Source organism: Carettochelys insculpta, chromosome 5 (genome assembly GCF_033958435.1).
Source record: "Carettochelys insculpta isolate YL-2023 chromosome 5, ASM3395843v1, whole genome shotgun sequence".
Taxonomy (NCBI): domain Eukaryota; kingdom Metazoa; phylum Chordata; order Testudines; family Carettochelyidae; genus Carettochelys; species Carettochelys insculpta.
The window spans coordinates 13,311,888-13,334,433 of record NC_134141.1 but is presented as its reverse complement, the minus strand read 5'-3'; the positions used below and the strand labels follow the sequence as shown (position 1 = coordinate 13,334,433).

Sequence of the window (22,546 nt, the reverse complement as noted above, 5' to 3'; positions counted from 1 at the left end):
ACCGAGTTAGGAGCACTCGGAACCAATCAGAGACTATGAATGTATTTTAATGGGAATTTAGTGTCCCTCTTATGAGTTTTTGCCTATGAGCAGAAATTTGGGAACCAATTGTGCTCGTATAATGAGGGATGAGGGTACCAAAAATTCTGAAAGAAGTAATTAATAATGATGGTAGGACAACTTTATTAACAAATCCAAAATCAATTACCTTGCAAGGTGGCAAATACAGTGTTCCATTGTTAGCAGTGTAATTGTATTTACTTTGAAAGGGTTTGGATAGCGATGAAAAAGCTGATATCCTTTGAAGCTGCATAATATTCTGGCAGATGTAACCATAACAACCCCAGGGATACTCTGGGGAACTGAAGGAGTTGGTAAAAGGTGGTGATTTCAGTGAGCTGCTGGATCTTAGCAGGAGCTAGGCTTCAGTTTCCCTTTAGTTTCTATTCACTGTCACCAATTTCTGTTTCAATCAGCGAGGCTGGATTTGAGGCACAGCTCAGAGACAGTGGTGCTTAAGCACAAAAGTGAAACCAAACTCACTAAGTACAACTATCAGTGAACTGAAACTATTGCGTTCCGCAAATCCCCAGATTCAGGTACCACTCAGCCAATTGGCAGAGCTCGCACAGCCAGCAGCATGTGTTTTTATCTGCACATGCCTGGGTGAATGTAACAAAATTTACTCCATTCCTGATGGAAAAAATGAGAGGTAACATTTTTGAGGAGTCACTATCTGCTCCTCTTCCCTGCTGTACATATCAAATAGATGACAAATAGATGACGCCACCCCAATGCTTACCTCAGGAAAATGGCCCCCACAGCAATGGAAATATTATAAACTCGGAGAAAATCTGAATGCGCCCTGAGAGAAAAATAAAATTCTGCACGTTTGTTAGGTTGGAATCCATGGGATGTGTGTAACCAATTTCAAAGCTGTAAAAGTTAAACAATTCTGATTTACAACACAAACAGGACTGCCACTTGTTCCATCAATGGTCAGATACCTTTGTACACCAAATACATTTTACAGGAAGGCTCATTTATAAGTGATTCATGAAGCCAAAAGAGGTCAGCATTCACTGAAGTTTACCTTCAAATACTGTTTGAGCATTTCAAGTGCATCCAGAAAGATTTTACCTATAAGCTGCCACATGATGGCCAGTTGTTTCAACCACAAAGACTATGTCTGACTGTCAGCATGCGGGTCTGGCTATGGTATTGCTGTAGTCTGGCAGTGCTGATGAATCGAGGGATTGTGTTTACCTAAGACTGAGAAACTCTTACGGATTTAGCGTTCCTGACAGCCCCAAAAGACTGATCCACAAAATCAATTAAATTAAAAAAACAAACGAACAAAGAAACCCACACCTGCCTGAGGCTGGCCTTAAAGGGTAAGCGTCTGATGTCTAATCATTCCATCTTTCCAACACTCTTTGCTCCTCTGATGGCAGTTGCACTAGTGACATCATAACAGACTAACCAGGATGACAGTTGCTGGCTGGCTACTCAGAGATAGGGAAACAGTGTCATAGTGAAAAGCCTTCTTGGTTGCACAAAGGGGCAGCACTGCACAGACCCACATGTCAGCTGTTATGTGGAACAGAGATTTTACAGACAAGGCCACTTAATGCACTTAAAGCTGTGTACCCATTTTAAAGAGGCATCAACCAAGGCCTGACTAGCTTAGTTAAAGAGACAGGCCTTGACTGGCTTTGACTTAGGCTTCGGCCAGCTAACAATCACTTCCATCATATTAGGACCAAGAAGCAACATTTGTGCAATAGGCAGCTGTGTAGGACTACTGAATGGCGGAACTGAGGCCCTGGAGAAATGAAGTTACTGAATCTTATGTGAGGTCTGAAAGGAAGCATCCTAACATGTGACAGGGATGAGCAGCTTTAGGGAAACCATGGGGGCCAAGTGAGCTGAGTGTGCCCAGAAATGGGGGCCAGAGGCCTAGTGGCACTAGGAGGTTTCTGAGTGGATGTGATAGGAGCTGTACCAGAGTAAGAATGACTGGGAATACAGCCTCCAGCAGCAAGCCCAGAGGCTGCAATGAAAGAAGCAATCCCCTGACGTGGACAGAAAAGAGTACAGGCTTTATAGGCATTAGGATAGTGTGGGTCTTGGCCACTCCTAAACGGGCTGCATACAGGATAGCTGGCTAGCCCTTAAAGAGAGAGGGCCTTAGAATTAGGCAGTACTTTTTTCTATCAAAAAATGTTGCTAGAACTCAAGTCCCACTGGCAGCCTCATCCCCAGGATCCCTGGCAGTGGGGGGATCCCACACGCCTGCAGCTGGGAGCTGGCTGAGGCGCGGAGCCCTGGCCAGCAGCCTCAGCTGCAGGAACTCTGCCAGGGGACTGTGGGTGGGGCCAAGAGTCCCATGGCTGGGAGCTGGCTGGGGTGCGGAGCCTGGCCAGCAGCATCAGCTGCAGGATCCCCAGCCAGGAGTAAAAAGGTTCAAGAATGCAATTCTGCTGCGTTCCAGCAGGAAAAAAGTCCTGGAATTAGTTCAGGTCAGGTGAGAGTAACCTTCAGCACATATGGGAAGTTACAGGCAAGTAGCCAACCAGTGGAAAGTATGGAACCATTCCACACCTGGGCGACAACACTGGGTATGAAATATCAAAGGAGGTCACACCTGCATGCTGTCCCTCAGAGCAAGACACCCTGAAGCAGAAGACTCAGCATGGATAGGCAAGGTCAAACGTCTCCTAAAAGAGTTTACCAAACTGAACTGCTTCTGCCTATAATATTTTTCTGATTTGTCAACCTTGATTACTGTTTTTGGTTCTCTGTGCCTTAAATATTGAGTCTGTTCTGGTATGGCTATGGTCTGAAGAAGTGGGTCTGTCCCACGAAAGCTCATCACCTAATAAATTGTTTTGTTCGTCTTTAAAGTGCTACTGGACTGCTTTTTTGTTTTGATCGTATATAGACTAGCACGGCTCTCTCTCTTGCTTCTGCCTAGCAATTAAATAATGCAGTCTAGTGCAGAGGTTCCCACAAGAGGGCAGCAGCTGCTTATTCCTTGAACACTTCCTTTGGTGGACTGGAAAATCATTGCAACTGTATTATGCAGCATGTCTTTGAGGCACTTCTTTTAAAAATGCCGCTGTGAGATCTATTGTTTAGGTATTGTTGATGCTCAGCTCCTGATAAAAAGCAACTCCTTTTCTCCTTTCTTTCCCTATGGTGTGTGTTTCTTGCCACCAAGTGGGTTGCTTGGGCTGGTGGGTACTGGGAAGGATTGCCTGGCTCCTGGGGGAGGAAGCACGGTGAGTGATATGTGAGTTAATGAGCTACCCAGCTGCTTGGTGAAAAGAGAAATGGAGTGGAAATGTGGATGCTGGAAAGAGGTGTGATTATGAAGAGAATGAATAGCTCTTTGTGGAATTTCCCTTTGGAAGGGATATATCTGTATAATATTTAGAAAGGAATGAGTTAACCCTGGTAAATGGACTGCTGAATGTTTTGAATAAATTCTCGTTTCTCTGAATCATGACTGATCCTTGATGTCCTAAGAATAGATTTTTTTTTGTTTGGTTTGGTATCATGGGTAAAATGAGTTTTGCTTCAAAATAAAATCTCTACACTTTATTAAAGGGAATAGTAATCAGACTGCTCATAATAAACCTACAGAAGGAAACGACTTTATTTATTTCTCTCCAATTGGGCATAAATGCTGTTATGGTTTTTGTTTTCTGTTTTTGAAATTCTCCTTTGTTTTTTTTGAGCTTTTCTCTTTTATACCTTTTTTTGTCTGTACAGGTGCTTTAAAGGGTGCACTGGTTCATGGGGTATCTTTATGTATCCGTATTCAGATGAGTGATAGCACGTGTTCTCCTTTCTGTGATTATGAATTTTGTTTGCATTGGTAGACCACAGAGATCTAGTTAGCATGACCACCTCTCTGCACAGGTGCTGATGATATAACTGTAACTGACAAACTTTTCTGTCCCTGTCCTACCTACACGTCTGCTCCATTACTAAACACTATCCATGTGCTTTAAAATTATTCCATGTGCTTTAAAAATCCTGTTTCACTGAAAGACAATGTAAGTTTCTGGCTCTTGCACACAAAAACTTTCAGAATGAAAACTTACTGCAGACCACTGCAATGATGGCTGCCTGAGACTTCAGGTAGGCTGGAAGAGTAACTCTGACCTTACCCCTTCTTCCATGCGAATTAATGGGGGAAGTTTTAATGTCAACACCAATCTATTTCACTGCTAATCAAAGTATGCCAATGAAGAGGGCTGGTCATGCTAACTAGATCCATATGGTCTACTAGAGGCAGAGTCGCATTAGAAGCATTTGGCATCAGGCATGCATGACGCTCAGGTAGTGAGCGGTGCTTGGGAGAATACAGTACCACTATTTTTTCCCTTATTCTGGTTCATATAAAAAGTGCCTGCCACTCTGGTATCTCCATCCTTTTATGCTGCAAAGCAAATGAAGAATTAATGTAGCGGCTCTCACTAACCTTGGAAGTAGTGACGATTATCTCTCATTTCACATTATCCTTAAATAAATCTCTTCACTCTTTTATGGCAACATGGAGATTCTCTGCATTCTTTATCCCACAACATGATATAAAGTTAGATCATTGCTGCATCATATTTGTAGTAGTCCCAGGGTGCAAAATCAGTCCCTGTCTGATCCCAGAAAAGAGGTAACATAAAGGTGGCTGCGAAGCACCTCTGTTTTCTGGTCACCTAGCTCCTGTCCAGCTCAGTCTGACCTAAGACCTTGGTCCCTTGTTTCAGATCACAATAGATTCCCTTCCAGAGAGAGCGGGGAAGAATCAAAGGAAAGGAATAAAGAAAGAGCAAGTGAGCGACAGTCTATAATAAGGGCCAGAACAGGCTCAGTACCCAGAACTGAACAGAGAGAAAGAGAAGAGGCAGCATCTGAGTGCCCTGAGAAGGACTGAGAAAGACCTAAAAGCCCCATCCTAAAGAACAGGCAGAGAAATATAAATTTCCTTTCCCCAGCCCCAGAGTTCACGTTGTGCAGGGGAAAGGCTATCTGGAGAGTTTTAGAGATGTCACTGACAGATCCACTGATGCTGGAGAGATGATCTGCCTGTCCGAGAAAGTTTTAACAGTGAATTAACCCGTGGGGGAGCCCGAATTTGGAGCATGTGGAGACCAGCTCAAAAAAAGGCAAACAAAGCCAAAGAGGGAAACAAGAAAGAGCTAACAGGAAAAGAGAGAGGGCAAGATTAAAGATGAAGAAGAATGGAAAGGCCAAACACAAAGCCAAAAGAGAAGGAAAAGCAAGACAGGCAAGGAACTATCAAAGATCAGGACAAAACTAAAGCCAAGAAATAGGCCAAGTCTAAAGTCACAGGAGACAATGAAGCACAACAGGTGATTAGACAGGTAGCAAAATGTGAGACAGAAAAATCTTTTCATCAGGTTCAGTGATTCAGGTAGCCCAATATCACCATCCATTTGTATAGATAAGGGCTTGGTTGGGAGCAGATTTGTTAGCAGGAGACCCTGCAGGCTAGCAGGGGCTAGTGGGAGCTGACAGAATGCCATTTAACTGTGAGCCCAAGCGTGTTCAATTGTGGAATGACACCTCAAAGCAGACAGCTGTAGCAGGAAAATACAATTCATTCTAGGCTGAAACATTCCCTTTCATTCCCAAATAGTGGATGAGAAGATTTTGGGGAGGCAAAATTACAGATAAGTATACCAGGAGAGGAATATTGCACTTGGGTTCTCAGGAAATTTACAATAGGGACAAAGTTAGGGTAGTTAAATGGTGCCTTAAAATGGTTATAGACATGCAGCCTAATAAGAAAGAAAAATGCACCTTAAGGGACCCCATGGAATAAAAGGCATAGATGTATGTATTCTGGAATCACTTGTAATTACATTGATTGGAGAATATGCGGTTCAAAGTAATGTCAAAAAGCAAGTGCAACATGCACCCTGAAAAAACTTATTGTGAACCTCACCTTGGCAAACATTTTGGTGTGGAAGTGTGGAAGGTTTGTCCACTCATTATATAAGGGCTGGAGGAACTGTGTAACACTTCCCACACCCTGAAAGGACCAAAAGAAAAGGGATATTTAGGAAACAGTTGGTACTGGGGTTGGCATTAATAACATAAATAAGGAGTTGGTTGCAAATAAAATAAATAGGTCAATACCACTGAAAGTGTCAGGTAAGCTCCATAGAGAATGGAGTGGCACAGGTTTCAGAGAAATGGAAGCAACCCCCGGAAAAGGACTGCTCTACCTTTTGCAGGCTGTTGCCATTTTCAAGAGTAATGTTTCCTTGGTGGTGCCAGGCATGTGACTGCAGATGGGGATTACTGAAGTGGTGAAGGCTACAATTTAAGATGGAATGAGTGGGTTACCCCCACTGGGAATTAGTAACATTACTTGAGAATGAATGAGCAAGAGTTGAAATCCTGGTGAAAAAAAGTAAAATTTAGTTATGATCAGGAATTTGGGGAAATTACTACATTTGTTTTACTAATGTCAGAAGCATGTGATGGCTTTTTCTTATTGTGGCCTTAGGCTTCAATATTAATCAAACAGTGATGGAACCCATGAACTATAAAATATGAGCCATAAAAGAAGCCTTGGGATGGAAAAGGGTAGAACTGGAAGCCTGCTTAGAGGAACCTGTGATTGGATATGTGTGTACCAAAAAAGTTTAACAGACACAGAATGTGCGCTCAAAAGTAACAAAGGAAAAATGTCATTTTGCTATTAATCCATTTGCAAAAGAATCTTTGGTTGTTTATGTGGGCAGTAATTGCATATGCTTTTGAAAATGGTGCCTTGTTATAATTAATTATGTGCACAATATAATTAATGATCCCTATGAATAAGTGTTTTCTCAATTGTAATTCTTAAGCAATGCACGTTCGAATTTCAAGTGCCTGCACTGACATGCAGCCAATTAAAAATACAGCTTATAGTCTAATGCAATACCTGTGCCCATTGGAATGAATCTGACTGTTCTAAAAATGTTATTTGGCCATCCCTGTAAGGAATTATTGGGGTGACCATATCTCCTATGGCCACATACGGGACCAGGAGGGGGGTGCTCCCTCTCCACCCCCAGCCTCAGGGAAGCAGCCAGGACAGAGGAGCCCAGGCACCCCACCCCCCGACCCTCCCTGAGCCTTGGGGAAGTGGCCAGGACGGAGCAGCTGGGCACTCTTCCCCCCCACCCCCTGAGCTCAGGGAAGGGGAAAGTAGCTAACCTGCTGGCTCCCACTCTTTCTGAGAGCACATACTGATGTACAGTATATGCTCTCCGGCAGGCAGCTGAGCCTGCATAGCAAATACGGGACTATGAGTCCCTTTTATAAAATGAGTCAGGACACCTTTTTGGCATCCCAAATATGGGCCTGTCCTGCCAAAAATGGGACGGATGGTCACCTTCACAATTATGTACAAGATGCTCATCAGGAAGAGAACAGGGCCATGAGATTAAACAAGTTATTGAACGGGTTAGTGAAGATTCGGAATACAAATGGTGGGAGATATGGTTGGAATGTTTCTCCAGAATAATGGGGTTTCTTAATTTGGCTTTGCATCCAGTTATGGTGATTTTAATATTTCAGTTGGTGTTGGCTGGCTGGTTTGTTCCTAGTACTGACATGCTGGATAAAGAGGAAGATCGATTGGTTGAAAGCGAGAGATTCTATAGTCTCTGATACTCCCCCAAGATAAGTACATGAAGCCTGCTCTTTAATGAGATAAAATCAGGGGTGAAACCTGAGAATGCCAGCAAGGAGATTTTTGCTTGGTCTTTGTTGAGAGATTTGGGCCTCAAGCTGGGCCTTCACGAGTAACTCCCTGAACTTGTGACAGATACGTAAAGGTCTTATTCAAAAGATATATGGCCTTTAAGGAGCGGGGTGTATCCTCAGATTTGAGGGGTATGTGTACGCAGATTTGGTCAAGCTAACTGTAACCATATTATGTACATCCAGCCATCATGAGCTAATAAAATAGAACATCTTATAGTTAAGGGTTAATTGTTCTGAAGGCCATGTCAAACGTAGCCACAGGCTTCCAGTTTCTCCTCATCAGAATCAGAGATAAGGAGAGATGAGCCAACAAGATTGGATTGAAAGCTAACAAGCGGATAGAAACCTTGAGTTTGGGCACCTTTGCTATAGAAGCTTACTACTACTAAGCATTTATAAAACTTAATTACCCCCCCAGGAGAAATGAAAAAGCAGATTGACAGGGCCAGACAAATACCCAGAAACCAGCTACTTCAAGATAGGCCCAAGAGGATCAATAATAGAACACCACTTGTCATCACTTACAGCCCCCAGCTCAAATCCCTGCAACACATCATTAAAACCTACAACATATTCTAGATCATGATGCTACACTCCAGAAGACTCTAGGTGACAGGCCTGTCATCTTCTATAGACAACCTCCTAACTAAAGAAAGATTCTCACTAGCAGACACAGGCTACATCACAGTAATACTAATCTGGAACTTTTCCTTGCAACAAACCCCGCTACCAATTTTGTCCACTTATATATTCAGGGGATACTACCATTGGACCTAACCATATTAGTTACAGAATCAAGGGTTCAGTCTCATGTACTTTGACCAATATTACATATGCCATTATGTGTCAACAATGCCCCACCACTATGTACATTGGACAGACTGGGCAAACTCTTCACCAAAGAATGAATGGACACAGAGCAGACATCAGGAATCTCAATACACATAAGCCAATGGGTGAACACTTCAATGGAGTGGGCCATTCTGTTAAAGACCTGAGAATTTGTGTCTTAGAACAAAGAGACTTTAAAAACAGATTACATAGAGAAATTTGTGAATTGGAATTCATACTCAAATTTGACACATTAACACTTGGTATGAACAGAGACAAAAATTACTCCACACACTACAAGGAGTGCTTCCCTTCCTTTGATGCTCGTAATTATCTCAGGCAAAACACTTAACATCCACAACCCCTCACCTGACTCCTTCAGTCCCATGTACTTGGTTTGTCCATTTTTATTGTTGGTTTTTTTAATCTCTGTACTTATAAATGTCAGTCTATACTGGAAATGTTATTAGTTTGATGAAGTGGGTCTGTCCCACAGAAGTTCATCACTGAATAAATCATTTTATTAGTCTTTAAAGTACTACATTTCTGCTGTTTGGTTTTATTACTGAGATTGTTAGGAATGTTTGTTAAGCAGTCTATTGGAGTTAGGAGAGATAAGACCCAGTAGGGGTAACAATGAGCCATGTGCTTTGTAAAAGATATTAAAACACTAGATAATGAGTGTATTTTGTAACCCTTCTCTGACTCTATCCTGATTATTTTTCCTGACACCATGGCTACATCTACACTAGCACACTACATCGAAGTAGCCTATTTCGAAGTAAGGACATCGAAATAGGCTACTTAGACGTGTATTGTCTACACGTCCTCCAGGGCTGATGCCATCGATGTTCATTGTTGAAGTAGCGACAGGGAACATTGAAAGGAGCCGCCTCGGCAGAAAATGTGGAGCGTCCACACATACAAGAGCTCCCCGTCAAAATAAGGGGCCAGCAAAGCCCCAAGCCGCTCCCTTAAAGGGCCCCTCCCAGACACACTTGCCCTGCACAGCACAAGATCCACAGGGCCAACAACCAGTTGCAGACCCTGTGCACGCAGCATGGACCCCCAGCTGCAGCAGCAGCAGCCAGAAGTCCTGGGCTAAGGGCTGCTGCACGCGGTGGCCATAGAGTCCTGCAGGGGCTGGACAAAGCGTCTCTCAACCCCTCAACTGATGGCGGCCATGGAGGACCCCACTATTTCAAAGTAGCAGGACGCGGATCGCCTACACACGCCCTACTTCGACGTTGAATGTCGAAGTAGGGCGCTATTCCCATCTTTGGATGGGAATAGTGATTTCGATGTCTCACCGCCTAACGTCAATTTCAATGTTGAAATAGCACATGGCACATATAGACGCGACACGTGCTATTTCGACGTTGTGCCGGCTACTTTGAAGTAGCTGGCTAGTGTAGATGCACCCCATGTGTCCAGGGTAACAAAGCTACCAGTTGACACTGATCTGCTACTAATTACACAATACCACCTCAAATTCTAAGTAATTATTTGGGATGTCCTAAACCTATTGTTTTTGCCTGTTTAGATATAATAAGCTGTATTTTTTATAAGGGTACACTTACTTGTATCAATTTTTCATGAGATGGAAGTGCTGTGTTTCTATTGATTTATCTGTGACAACTTCAGGGTTTGGCTCCATGAATAGTCATTCTTACTCTGAATTCCATGTAAAGCAGAGGGCCAGATTCTCAGCTGGTGTAAATTCCTACAGCTTCATTGTGGAGTTATGTTGATGTACACTCCCTAGGGACCAACCCAAGGCTTTTTCTTAACAGATGGTATAGAGCAGCCATAATCATCTCCAAGGCAGGCTAAGAAAAAGGCTCTCTGTTCCTCTGGCTAGTTAGTAACAGATGGGAAATACTCCAACAAAATCTTTTGCCTCTACATTCAGATCTCTCTGGAGAAAGAAAACAAAAATGTTTTAAAAATAATTCCTGATTTTTTTCCCTTCCTTGTGCTGAGAGTGGATTCGCTCCATTTCTGAACTAACCCTAGTAATCCTTTCTCATGTAGGCAGCTGCATCCTGCAGTCCTGACTTTCCCCCTTATACTGGCAAAAATCTCATTGACGTTACTGGCCTTTTTGATAGGACAACCATATCTCCCTGTCTGAAATATGGGATAGGGTGATATGGGGGGGTGGCTCCTCCTGGCTGCACCAAGTTGCAGAGAGACTGCACTTCCCTGGGAAGCAGCAGCCAGAAGTGCTCCCCGCCAGGAGCCCTGGGAGAGTGGTGGCCCTTGGGCGCTCCCAGTGCAGAGCCCCAGGAGAGCACATAAATGAAAGAATACAGCCTCCCAGTCTGTCAAACTTTGCCTAAGAGAGGATTGTAAAAAAGAATTGTGTGAGGCAGAGGGGCTAACTGTGAGACAGAGAAGCTAAAACTCGCTGTGAGATATAGGAAGAGACAAAGATGTGATTCAGAATGTGTGGAAGTCTAAATATTTTGGCAGCATGCACAAAGAGTTAGAAACAGGCATGACAGTTGGCTTCCTGTTAGTTTGGTTAAAGCTAGCAGCCTGTAGGTCCACAATTTCAGGAGCGTTTGGAATCTGCAGATAATTTCACAGCTGTCTCCTGCTTTCATACTTGGCCAAACCAGAACCCTAGTTCTGAACACCCTTGAACTCGCAGGTAAGGGTTGGTAATCCACTTGGATTCTGCAGCACAGAACTGCACCCTCCAACTCAGAGCAATGACTTGCTTGCCTTGAATCAAACTCTGTGCAATGAGTTTCCAAAAGGTTTTCAAACAGCCATCGACAGATTTGTGTCCACCCCATCCTCCCAATGTGTTATCTCTGCAACAAACAAGGTAATCTCCTGGATAAAGCTTACTGAAATAAGTTTAATACAATGGACACTATAGATATTAAAGACGTAATTGTTTGTGTCACTGCAGGTAAATTGTCTAGGAGAAATGGCTACTGTGAACCTTGTGAAATTTTTAGGTTTATAAAGGATTTTTTGAAACAAGCTGAACTTTTAAAATTCAGGGTATGCCAGGAAATTTCTAGGACAGCGGTCTCCAAACTGTGGCACGTTCCTCTTTGGGGAGTGTAGCAGAACAGGGCATGACCTGGGCAAGCCCCCATGGAGGCAAGGAGGGAACACCACCCAGCCCCACTCTGGTTTCCAGCCCCATCCACAACTTCTTTCCTGGCTCCTAACCCCAACTGCAGCCCTGCCTCCCACTGCATCTCCTGGTTCCCAGATTGGCCATGGCCCCTGGTCCTGGTGCAGTGCTCTTGGCCATGGTCAGGCCTTGGTTTTGTTCTCAACCACAGCCCCACATATAGTTCCAGCCCCTATTGCAGCTCCAGCTTCTGATGCAGATCCCAGGGGGCTTAGGCAAATGACAGAGGTAAGGCAGGGCAAGAGTATGACTTAAAAAGTCTGGGAGCCATTGCTCAGGAGGAGGTGACATGCTAGCATAACCTCTGTTATGCAAGAATCCAGCTGTTCGGTGCCTGTGTCCATGGAGGGGACCCTTTGTCTGGCTGATTACTTATTCATGGTCTCTTCAAAGACCTCAAACTGAATGAAGGATTCAGAGTCATGGGGATTCTTATTCTGAGCAAAGGGTGTTATGAACTTGAAACCATCGGAAGACTTCTAGGTAGGGTGTTGAAGGACTTCTTACCTGCTAGACCTCATGTGGGAATAGGGGTGTTGTCAGGTAAGCTTGTAAATATGCCTGTAGGTTCTCTTCTGGTCTTTAATATATTTTGTCAGAATTGTTTTTAACTTTAAAAATAAAACGTTGCTTAGTAGGAGATGGACCGTAGATTAACTGTGCTGATTACACTATTAACTACCTCTGAAGAGGAAACAAAAGAAGCCTGCCTGTCTCCTGCTGGGGTATCAGTGAAGTCAAGTATTATTCAGTCTGGAAATACCCAGGTTGCCTCACCACTGTGGCACCGCTTGCTGACCTAGCCAGGAAATAACTCTAACTGTTGAGTGTGCTGCCATCTGGCCGGTGTCTCACCCCCCACCACTCTGTTCTTCTGCCTCCACCATCCCCTTTGGACCTGCATCACTTCCTGTACTGAGCCTCTACTCCATTCTTGCCCCTTCCGGAGGCTATCAACAGTCTTCAGTTCTTACACCTGCCACAACAACCAACTGCAGCCCCAGACAGGAAGTCAGACTCATCATCCAATCCCAGACTATTTTTTTCCCCTCAAAGCTTTATCTGTAACCCACACCTATGTGTGGTTCACTGTCCCACACAGTGGTATCTAGACCACTTCACAGAGAAAGAATAAGTGTCCTCTACAGCCTCAGCTGAGAGCCAGCTGGCCTTTAGCTCAAGCTGTAGAGGCGCCTGCACTAAGCTCCAAAGGTCCCAGGTCTGACAATGCCTCTGGGCAATTACATATACACTATTCTTACTGACACTCAGTAAATCAGAGCTAGACTTCAAAAAGGAAGTGCCTTCACTATACAATACACACTGACCTTTCCAGGGCTTTGAAGGAATTAGGGGTGGTACAGTTCAGAAGGTGTTTTACAGCCTCATATTCTCATGGAAGCATGTAAAATTTTCCTTGATCAACGGTAAGTCTGATAAATGGAATTTGGAGAAGTTTCCAGGGCTTCCCATTTTACCATGCCTTGGACTGTTTGTGTTAATCTCTCTCCCACCTGCACTGCCTTCTAACTCTCATTTCCTTTTAGGGACAATATTTTTTCCTTCTCTTGAATTGCCAGTTAAATTCATTTGTGTGCATAAAGAGGAGCTATCCCCATTTTATTTCAAGTTGGGGATGGGTGTGAGGGGGAAAGAGGATAGTAAATCTCACTGAGCTTGAAAAAATAGTTTTTAAAATTGGATCCACTATAAGAGCTCCATTTCAGTGCAGTCTTACTAACATGAACCAGTACATCAAGCATGCCCAGAAACACAAGGCCTTGTCTAGATCAGCAATTGGTATAGTAATAGCTTTGCCACTGCAAATAGCCAGGTCATGCTCCAAGAGGGATTGCACCAGCACAGCTATCATAACACCTTTATTCAGGGAAGCCCTCAGACTAGATAGTGCCTTAAGCTGCTTCTACACTATCACTCTCTCCTCAGAGGTGGCGTAGTAATGAGACAATTTGAAGCAGGCTAATGAGGCGCTAACGTGCATATTCAGCACCTCTTTAGCACAATGGCAGTCACACGCATTTCAAAGTGCAGACGTCGAATCACAGACTGACAACGTAGATGGGGCAGCATCGAAATAAGCGTCCCACTTCGATATTCCCTTACTCTCACAGAGCTAGATCGGAGTAATGGAATGTCGAAGTGGGGGCTTATTTCAATGCTGCCCCCATCTACATTGTCAGTCTGCGATTCGAAGTCTGCACTTTGAAATTCGCACAGCCACCATTATGCTAATGAGTTGCTGAATATGCATGTTAGTGCCTCATTAGCCTGCTTCGAATTGCCTCCTTACCATGCCACCTCCGACGGGAGAGTGATAGAGTAGAAGCAGACTCTGTAAGCATTTATTCAGTATCTTCATCCCCTTAGGGTCTATTGCAGTGGAAATGCACACAATAATACTTGCAGACCAGTTGAGCAAACTGAGACATTCAAGTATGTGCAACATAACCTACTATAAAGTCTATGGGATACCTGTTAGTCATCTAGAGTACGGCTGCTTTATAATGCAAATATCCAGAAAGTCCAACATCAATGTACCAAGACACTGCTGGATGATTGCTCTTACTTTCCAGCAATCTTTCTGTCCAGAAGTAGCATGACTTTCTGACGAGAAAAAACCCATTTCTCGCTCAGTATTTTTTAAGTGCCTACCAACACCATATATTTTATTTCTTGTCCCCAGCAGTTCTTTTGGGGGCTGTGGGAAGAGGGAAAACAGATGTTTCATTATGAACAGCCCTCAGCTCAGGCTCCAGACTCCCAGGGAAGTAATCTGTTATTAAGCAAATCTCACGTAACTAATTATTTCAGTTGCTGTTGCCTTGTAAGGTGCCCAGAACACTGTCTACCACGTGAGCAACATCTCCCGGCATCCCTGCTTTGGCAACAAGCCTCTTCTCCTCTTGATGCCAGCCCTGACCTCACTTTGCCAATTTTAGCCCTTTTGTGAATTGAGACTAAGAATTAAATGTGATTAGCAGAGCCTACTATACTTTTCATTTTCGCTTGAGACCGATCAGGCTGACCAGCAGGGACTGAAAAGGATGATAGTATTCCTCAGATAACGACAACACTTTGCCCTTCTATAGGGTTTTTCATTTGAAGAATACAGATATTAATTTCTTAAGGAACACAACCATCCTGTGGGATAGTCAACTAATATATAAGGGTCACTTTAGGCACCAATGAAATGTACTCACCGTTGGGGGAATGGAACAGCTGTTTAATAGCATAAATCTACATTAAGAACTGAAGAACACATTAATTAATCCAACCTTTGGGGAAATTTAGGGATGCAAGTAATTACGTGAGCTGAAATTTGTCTAGCGCACTAAGCAATAATGCTATTCTTGCAGAAAGTGCAATGGCATCCTTCATCGCCATAAATGATTATGAAAATTTTAATCAGTGACAAAAGCACCTCCTGGGCTAGATTGGTGCTTTTTTGTCTGATTATTATACAACAGGAACAAATTGTCAGGACCTCACTTTTCTGTTCCACTGAAATCATAATGCTGCATATTACATATTTATGCACTAGATGGTGCAAATCAGTATAGCTCCAGTGACTTCACTGGGTGAATTCAACCAGCTGACGGTCTGGCCTGTGCATGTTTACAATTTGCTTATAACTTCTTAGTGTTATTTCAAAGCCATAAATACTAGTCCCTTAGAGCTGGAGTGGGGGACTCCTGGGCCATGGGCCGGATGGATCCTTGAAGCTCCAGGCTCCCCTCCCCAGCAGCTAGCCTGCTGTGGTGGTGGGCGGTGTAGCCCAGAGCCTTGCAGAGCAGAGTCAGTCGAGCTGGGGCTAATCCAGCCAGAGGCTGTCCTGGCTTGTGTAAGAAGCAGTTGAGGCATGAGGACAGCACTTCTTGGCTCCTGCCAGAAAGTACCCTCTGCCCTCGCAGCAGGGTCCTAGTGCTGACTGAGCTGGGAGCACATAGGCTGCAAGCAGAGAGTAGGCTGCTGAACTGCAATCTTGTTCTATGTTCTTTACAGAATAAAGCCTGTTCCTGGTGGTTTGCCTGAAGGGTCTGGTCTGTGGTGCACACACAACACAGCACACACAAAGGAACCTTAGGCCTGATCTCCCAAAGTTATAAAAAAGTCACAAGTCTTCCCCTGTGTTGAATAACCTCATACTGGGTTAGTGAAAAGAAGGGCTTCAGACCAATTCTCCCTGCTCTTTCCAGGTCAAGGGATATCAGTAAATCACTGTTGAGAAGAATCTGGTTCTTGTTCATGCTGTGTTCTGTTCCATCGACATCTCTAATCTACATTTCTTTTGGAGCACAGTAGTTCAGTAGCTCCAGAGCTGGCTCTAAATCCACTTGAAGATTTTTTTTTAAATAGCTTAGAATATCAGAAAAATTACTTCTAGAAAGTCCAGCAGGGTCTGGCAAGATGTTGAGTAGCCAGGGATAGGATGGTCCTTGGTTTCACTTTGCAAGAGGAGTAGCTGAAATTAACAAAAAAAAGTTAAAACTATTAGCTTTCCAGGCAAAACTAAAACCTTGCTCACAGGGAAGAGAGATTTGCTCAAGCTCAGCACTTGGGCAAACGGTGTTCTACAGTCCTTGAGAGCTGCCTCTGGTGTGGTCTTCATGCTAGGTCATCCTACCATCTTGCTCCTCTTTAGCAGTGAATGCTGAATGGCATGCCAAATGGTAAGCTCTCTTCATGATCTGCATTTTCCTCGATGCGTACTCAAATAGAGGGATATATCTATGCGAAATTTCAAATCTGCTTTCCAGCAGCTGGCAAGTACTGATTGCTTGAGACTAGAGATAAACCAAAACCACACAGATTGACTTTCCTAGAGCTCAGAGGGTATATCGGTGTATGGGTGAGAAAGGTGAGGGTGGAGCTTTCTGGTCCACCCCTACTGGAGATCAGAGACACTGAAAGCCTTTCCTGGCCCTTGGGTAGGATGGGGAGGAGGTAGGGGCCTGGTCTCAGGTGGAAACAGTGGGGCTGGAGGCATCCAGCCTTCAATGTTGCCCAAAGTGTGCAGCTGTGTGCCACCTCCCCTCCTCTGCCAGCCTTTAGCGCTGCCCAGAGTGTGCAGTGCAGCAATCCCGCAGTGATTTTAAGGGCCCAGGGCTCTGGCTGCTACATGGCCAGGAGCCCCAGGCCCTTTTGAATCACCAGGTTCTGGGACAACTGCCCCCTTTTGCCTCCCTTCCCTCCCAGGCCTGCTGGTGATTGTTATTTAGCCACAAGACAGAGCCATATTCCTATGCAGGGAACTTTTGAGCTGGCATATAGCAAATGCTTTTAGTTCAGCAAGTTGGGATATACCTTTAAGCCTCACTAGGGTAACATTCCTATATGTAAACTTGCTCCATCTGCTTAAGCCAATTGCTATCATTATACCTGCTGGCATTTCCCTCATCAAAGCTAGTTCCTCATTTTTCTGAGCACAGGAGCAAGACCTGATAACAAAAGATGGTGTAAAACTATATGCACAAATTGCCAAGGCTACAGAGAAATAGTGTTTGTTGGTCACACAGTTGTGAATTCTAGCAGGGCTATGAAATGATTCCTCACTAGAGGGCTGCTATCGGTTGAATGCTTGAAATTAATAGGACTTTTAGGCTTATGCTAATGACTTCTACCACATTTCACTTCTAAACACAAATGGGTGCCCCTTTCATCACTTCAAATCTCAATGTACATTTAGTGGATCTATGCTTTTAAATATGCATTTAAGCTTTGATCCAGTAAACATTTCCCTGGGACGGAGGCATTAAACACAAGGACACAGTCCTAAATGGTCTCAGTGGTGAGGTGGGAGGGGCAGCTGTTACACAGCTCAGCACAGAAAGTCGATTTTGTTTCCTCTGCAGCCAGCCATGGACTTGCCTGACCCTGAAGATTCCAATGAAGAGGAATTTGAGTTGGGGCCAAAGGAAATGAGAAGGTGATTGACATGGAGATGCAAATCCTTTTGCGTTTATAGAGGATGATGGAGGGAGTAAACAGAGAGATAGCTCTTCTCTATACAAAAGTTTTGATTCCATGACTGACTAAGCATTTTCTCCCCAATGATGAGCAATTTACATTTCCTGTGATTCACTCCACATAGAAAATCATACGATTTGTCCATGGTATGTTGGAAATGTTAAGCCAGATCAGTTCTGGCATAATGTAGGAATGATTAGCATTGACACAATGATTGCACTTGTTTAGCCCAGGACTGAATTTGGTCTGCTGTCTCAAGAAATGACATAACTGGCATTTTTTCTAGAACGCAAGAGTCTTGTGACATATTCCTTTTGCTAGCTTGAAGTTATGATAGAAAAGAATCCATCATACAGACACACAGAAAGTCTGATGCATGAAAAAAAATGTAGAAAATTCAACTTAAGGCTCCACTTAAAAATAAAACCCAAACATTACAAGACATGAAAATGCACAGTTAGGATCACTCAAACGATTTTAATCTACCCGCTTGGGTACAACCATCTTTCATTGTCCACTTAATGTGATCTTAATTTCTAGTAAGGAGCGGTGAGTGAGTACTACAAGAAAAGATCCACAGATAAATGTAGCGAGTTCACTCTTTTGTTATCCCAAGGGTCGTAGCATGTTATTTGTGGAGGTGAGGTAGAGACATGGCCATGGCACGATCCTGGCCCACACCTCACATTGGCTGACAGAACTGGCCACTGCAGGAAGCAGACGGGCTCTTCCAAGCACCAAAGAGGGGGCAGGGATTTTGCATTCACTAGCACAATCCATCTTGTGACGTCTCTTGGGAAGGAAGAGGAAGGAAGCCGGAAGGAACAAACTTTCTGGAGAATAACCATTACAGAGGACCCTCGCCCAAAATGGCTCAGCCCAAGCATAAACCCCCTGCTCTGTGCACAACTCCGAGAGCATTTCACCTTCTCTTTTGGCCACAGTCTGAACGGCTCACAAGGTAACAACATCCTCTCTTTCCAGTGAAGACAACTACAAAGTGCTTAATAAATTGAACACAAGTGCCATGGGCTATGATACAGGAGAACATCCCAACTATCTGTGACTTCTCTCTAGAAGATGCTCAGGGAGACGACAACACAGTGTAATTATGAAGAGTACATTGTTGTTGTTCTAAGAGTCTTCCACAAACACATGCCCTTGAGAGGCCCTGAAAAACCCTGAGGTGTCCACTGTGCTTTGGTGGCTCAGCAGCTTCCTATGAATCTGTCATAGATATCCCCGAGAGCAAGCAGACCCCATACTCAGCTATCAAATCCATCAACACCTCCAAGCACGAAGGAGGAGGCAATTTACATTTCTGGATTTAAGCTCTCCCTGGAAGCTATTTGGCATTCCAGAAAGCATCCCTTTAATGTGGCAATAAGACAGTGGATGCTTCTGATAGGAGAGAGGAGTAGTGTTGTACTGCCCTCATGCAAGGTCCAGACAGAAGAGACACAAAGGTCGAGCTCAGCTGCTGGATGCAGTCAGCGTGCAGATTTAGCAAAGCTGCCTACAGCCAGCAGAGCAGAGCTGAAGGATCCCAGGACGAATTAAGCGAAGATTACAAGGTGAGACACACTGTGGTGCCAGAGATTAGTTGTAGAAGGATTGCTTGTTAGAAGAAGTCACCAAGCGGAAGCCCTTGATTTATGAGAAGCCTTGGAAGCTACAGTGCAAAACACAGGAACAGATCCACAGGTAGTGCAAATCAGAGTCGCTCCGTTGAGGTCAATGGGGCTATGGCAGTTTATACCCACTAACATGCCAGCCCCTCATTTTGAAAGCACATTTTTTGCACAAGTTATAATTGAAGCATCTGCTAAGAATTGCACAGTATGTATTTCAGGAGCAATCGTGTTAAACCTGTGCTGCCTCTGGCTATGAGCACTCAACTTAAAAACCACGATATCTTTCAACTGAGGTAAGTCATCAGTGTCCCAAAGTCCAGGCATAAAGAAAATCATAAGTAGCTTTAAGAAATGAAAAAGGAAAAAAGACCACTGTGCCCACAGATGAAAGCTGCATTTGATGTCCATGGAAGATGATGACATTTTAAATGAGCCTGGCAGAACTGTTCAGTAAAAGCACCTAGGTAGCCAATATGCAGCAGGCAGTAAAGATCACAACGTATCCTACTCTGAGGAGCCCCCACAACACAGCACAGTTACCATGGGAAAAGGAAACAATTTCAGCTCCTAGTGAGAGGCGACTGCTAGAAAAGCAAAGGCTGGGGAAGGGTTGAGGCAGTAATTCCACTGTGCCTTTCGCAGCTCTAGAAAGTGAGTTCAGACCAGCAGATTTTGACTCAGCTCACAGGCAACATTTCAAGAAGGAAAGTGTGAGTCTGTTGCTCTTTCACAACAAATGTAAACCAGCTGGACACTGGCCTGTAAGGGCTCTCAGTGCCACAGCCTTAACTCCTATATGCTTTCAGTTGCTTTCAGTTTCAGGAGCTGAGCAGCTAGTTGAAAACTATATAGCTGATTTTTCACTACACCCATCCCTTGTTTAAAGAGTACTTTACTTATGAGTAGTCGCTAAAATGAGGGACACATATACCCACCTATGTTCACTAAATGAGTGAACTTCTCCAACTAATATGAGCAAGCCACAGGGTCCCTGGCCAGGAAGCAGGGAAACCGGCACCCCCACCCCCACAGCCCCAAACTTCCCCCAGTCTTAGACCACCCCCACATCCCTAAACCACCCCCAGCCTTAGATTCCTCACCCCTTCGCCCCACCACAGCCTGAAACAGCCCCAGCCTTAGACACACCTCCTCCTCCGCAGCCTCTTCACTGGGGCTGCTAGGTTGGGTGGCTGCCCCAGCCCTCTTGCTCCCAGCAGGTAACAGTCGTTAAAACCAATTAACTCAAGTGTTAAGCTTTCAGCACCTAGGCATAAGGTAATTGCTATCTCTAGTGACAGATATCTGTCTGAGGCAGCAGTGTTAAGAAACTGCAAATGGCTTCTTTAACAGCCACATGAAGCTGGGAAGTGCCCAGCTGGCAACCTTTAATAAATCTAACGGTGAGCCATGTTTGGGTCCCGATCCATAGGCTGGGAATCCCTGCTCTACATACATATACTACATCCTATTTCTGGCACCAAACTATTGAAATACATCAGAAAAGTACCTAAACTCAACTGGTTTATGTCAAGTTACAAGCACTTGGAACAAATCAGACTTTAACTGTATTTTAATGGGAATTTAGTGTCACTCTTCTGAGTTTTCGCCTACGAGCAGAAATTTGGGAACCAATTGTGCTCATATAGCGAGGGATGAATGTACTGCTTCGGATGAATCTGTTTCCATTACAGACCTTCAAATCTATGCTGTTGACTGTCCTCTCTCACACTTCTCCAGACACCTGGAGTTTCTCTTTCTCCCCTGCTTCACTCCTATTATTTCAAACCTTTCTTACCTATAGTGCTTTCCCGCTGTATTTCTAGCTCTCATTTTTCCTGTAAAACTCCAATACTTAATACAGCCTCACTGTACAGGTTGAAACTCTCTAATCCAGCAACATCCCTAATCTGGCACGATTTTAGCCACCCCGATGAGCAGTTACCAGTGTGGCCAAGTTTCCTGCAGTCCCATAAAGTTTGTTTACAGCAACCAGTCCTGGATCTGTGTTCTGCGCTGTTATTTAGCTGTAATTTACCCCTACATGCCTATGAACCCAGTAAGCAGTGTTAGTAATGCTGCTGGACAATATTGCCCTACAGTGGTCGTGCAAATTCTCTCATCCAGCTCCGGTCAGGTCTTGAGGGTGCCAGACTAGAGCAGTTCAGCCTGTACAACCAAATTTGAGAGGAAATCCGCACCTAAGTGTCCAAACTCCCTGAGGCGTGCATATCATGCTTTACCACGGCCGAGACTCAATCTATGACTCCTTTGGCTACTATCACACAACCCTAAAGGGAAACATCGCATGCACACAGGCACACAGAGAGCATTCCTCCAGCTTTGCACTTGACATTTCAAATTTAAATTTGTGGAAGATCTTGGATCCTTTCCCGATGACGTTTTTATTACAGATTTCATGGACAACTTTGGGCAGATCACTTAACCATGCTGCCTGTCAGTTCTCTCGCTCTGCAAAACACTGTGATAATACTTCACTCCTGCAGAGTGTTTCTATGGAACTTTATTTTTTAACGTTAGTCAAAGTGCTTTGAGATCCCTGATTGACCTACACTGTATAGAATAACTTGTAGGTCACATTATGCCACTCTTCCTCAGGTTGAGAAGTATCTGACCCTGCAAATAGCTCCACTGATTTGAATGATACTATTCAACCATAAGGTGAATAAAGGTATCAGAATCGGTCTCTGTACTCATTTGCTCAAAAACATAACTTTCATTGTCACCTTTGTCAGTTTTCAAACTGGCCTAGATGACCATATGTGAGTCAATACCGTGGCATCAGGTTTAGAAGGAGGCACGTGTTTTCCTCTGATATAATTCCAGCATTCTACAGAAATAGTGTTTTGGCGTGAGGGAGCTGAAAATGTGAAGTGTCTGTTCAAGCTCTTGTGATTCCTCCCACAGATTACTGTAATTAGTCCCCTGTGAGACAAACTACTTAAAAAGCCATTGTTAATTTGTTCCAAAGTAAATGATTATCTAAAATATACAAAGTAGAGGCTCTTAATTGGCCTGTCACCAGCAGGGACTGCAAGTGCCCATGGCAGCAAAAGCCTAATTAATTACTCATATCACCACATTGCAGCTTTTTGTCTAGCCAGAGATGTTGTTCAGTCCGCACGGT

The 22,546-nt window shown here is 44.0% G+C and overlaps 1 protein-coding gene across 1 annotated transcript in view; it reads right to left on the bottom strand.

The window, feature by feature from the left end:
• LOC142013396 (SUN domain-containing protein 3-like) overlaps positions 1–15,178 on the bottom strand; it is a 35,793-nt gene extending 20,615 nt beyond the window's left edge. The window contains exon 1 of the mRNA XM_074994715.1: positions 15,108–15,178. Within this exon, the coding sequence (XP_074850816.1) occupies positions 15,108–15,178 (71 nt within the window). The remainder of the gene's footprint in view (positions 1–15,107) is intronic.
• Positions 15,179–22,546: the final 7,368 nt, after the last annotated feature.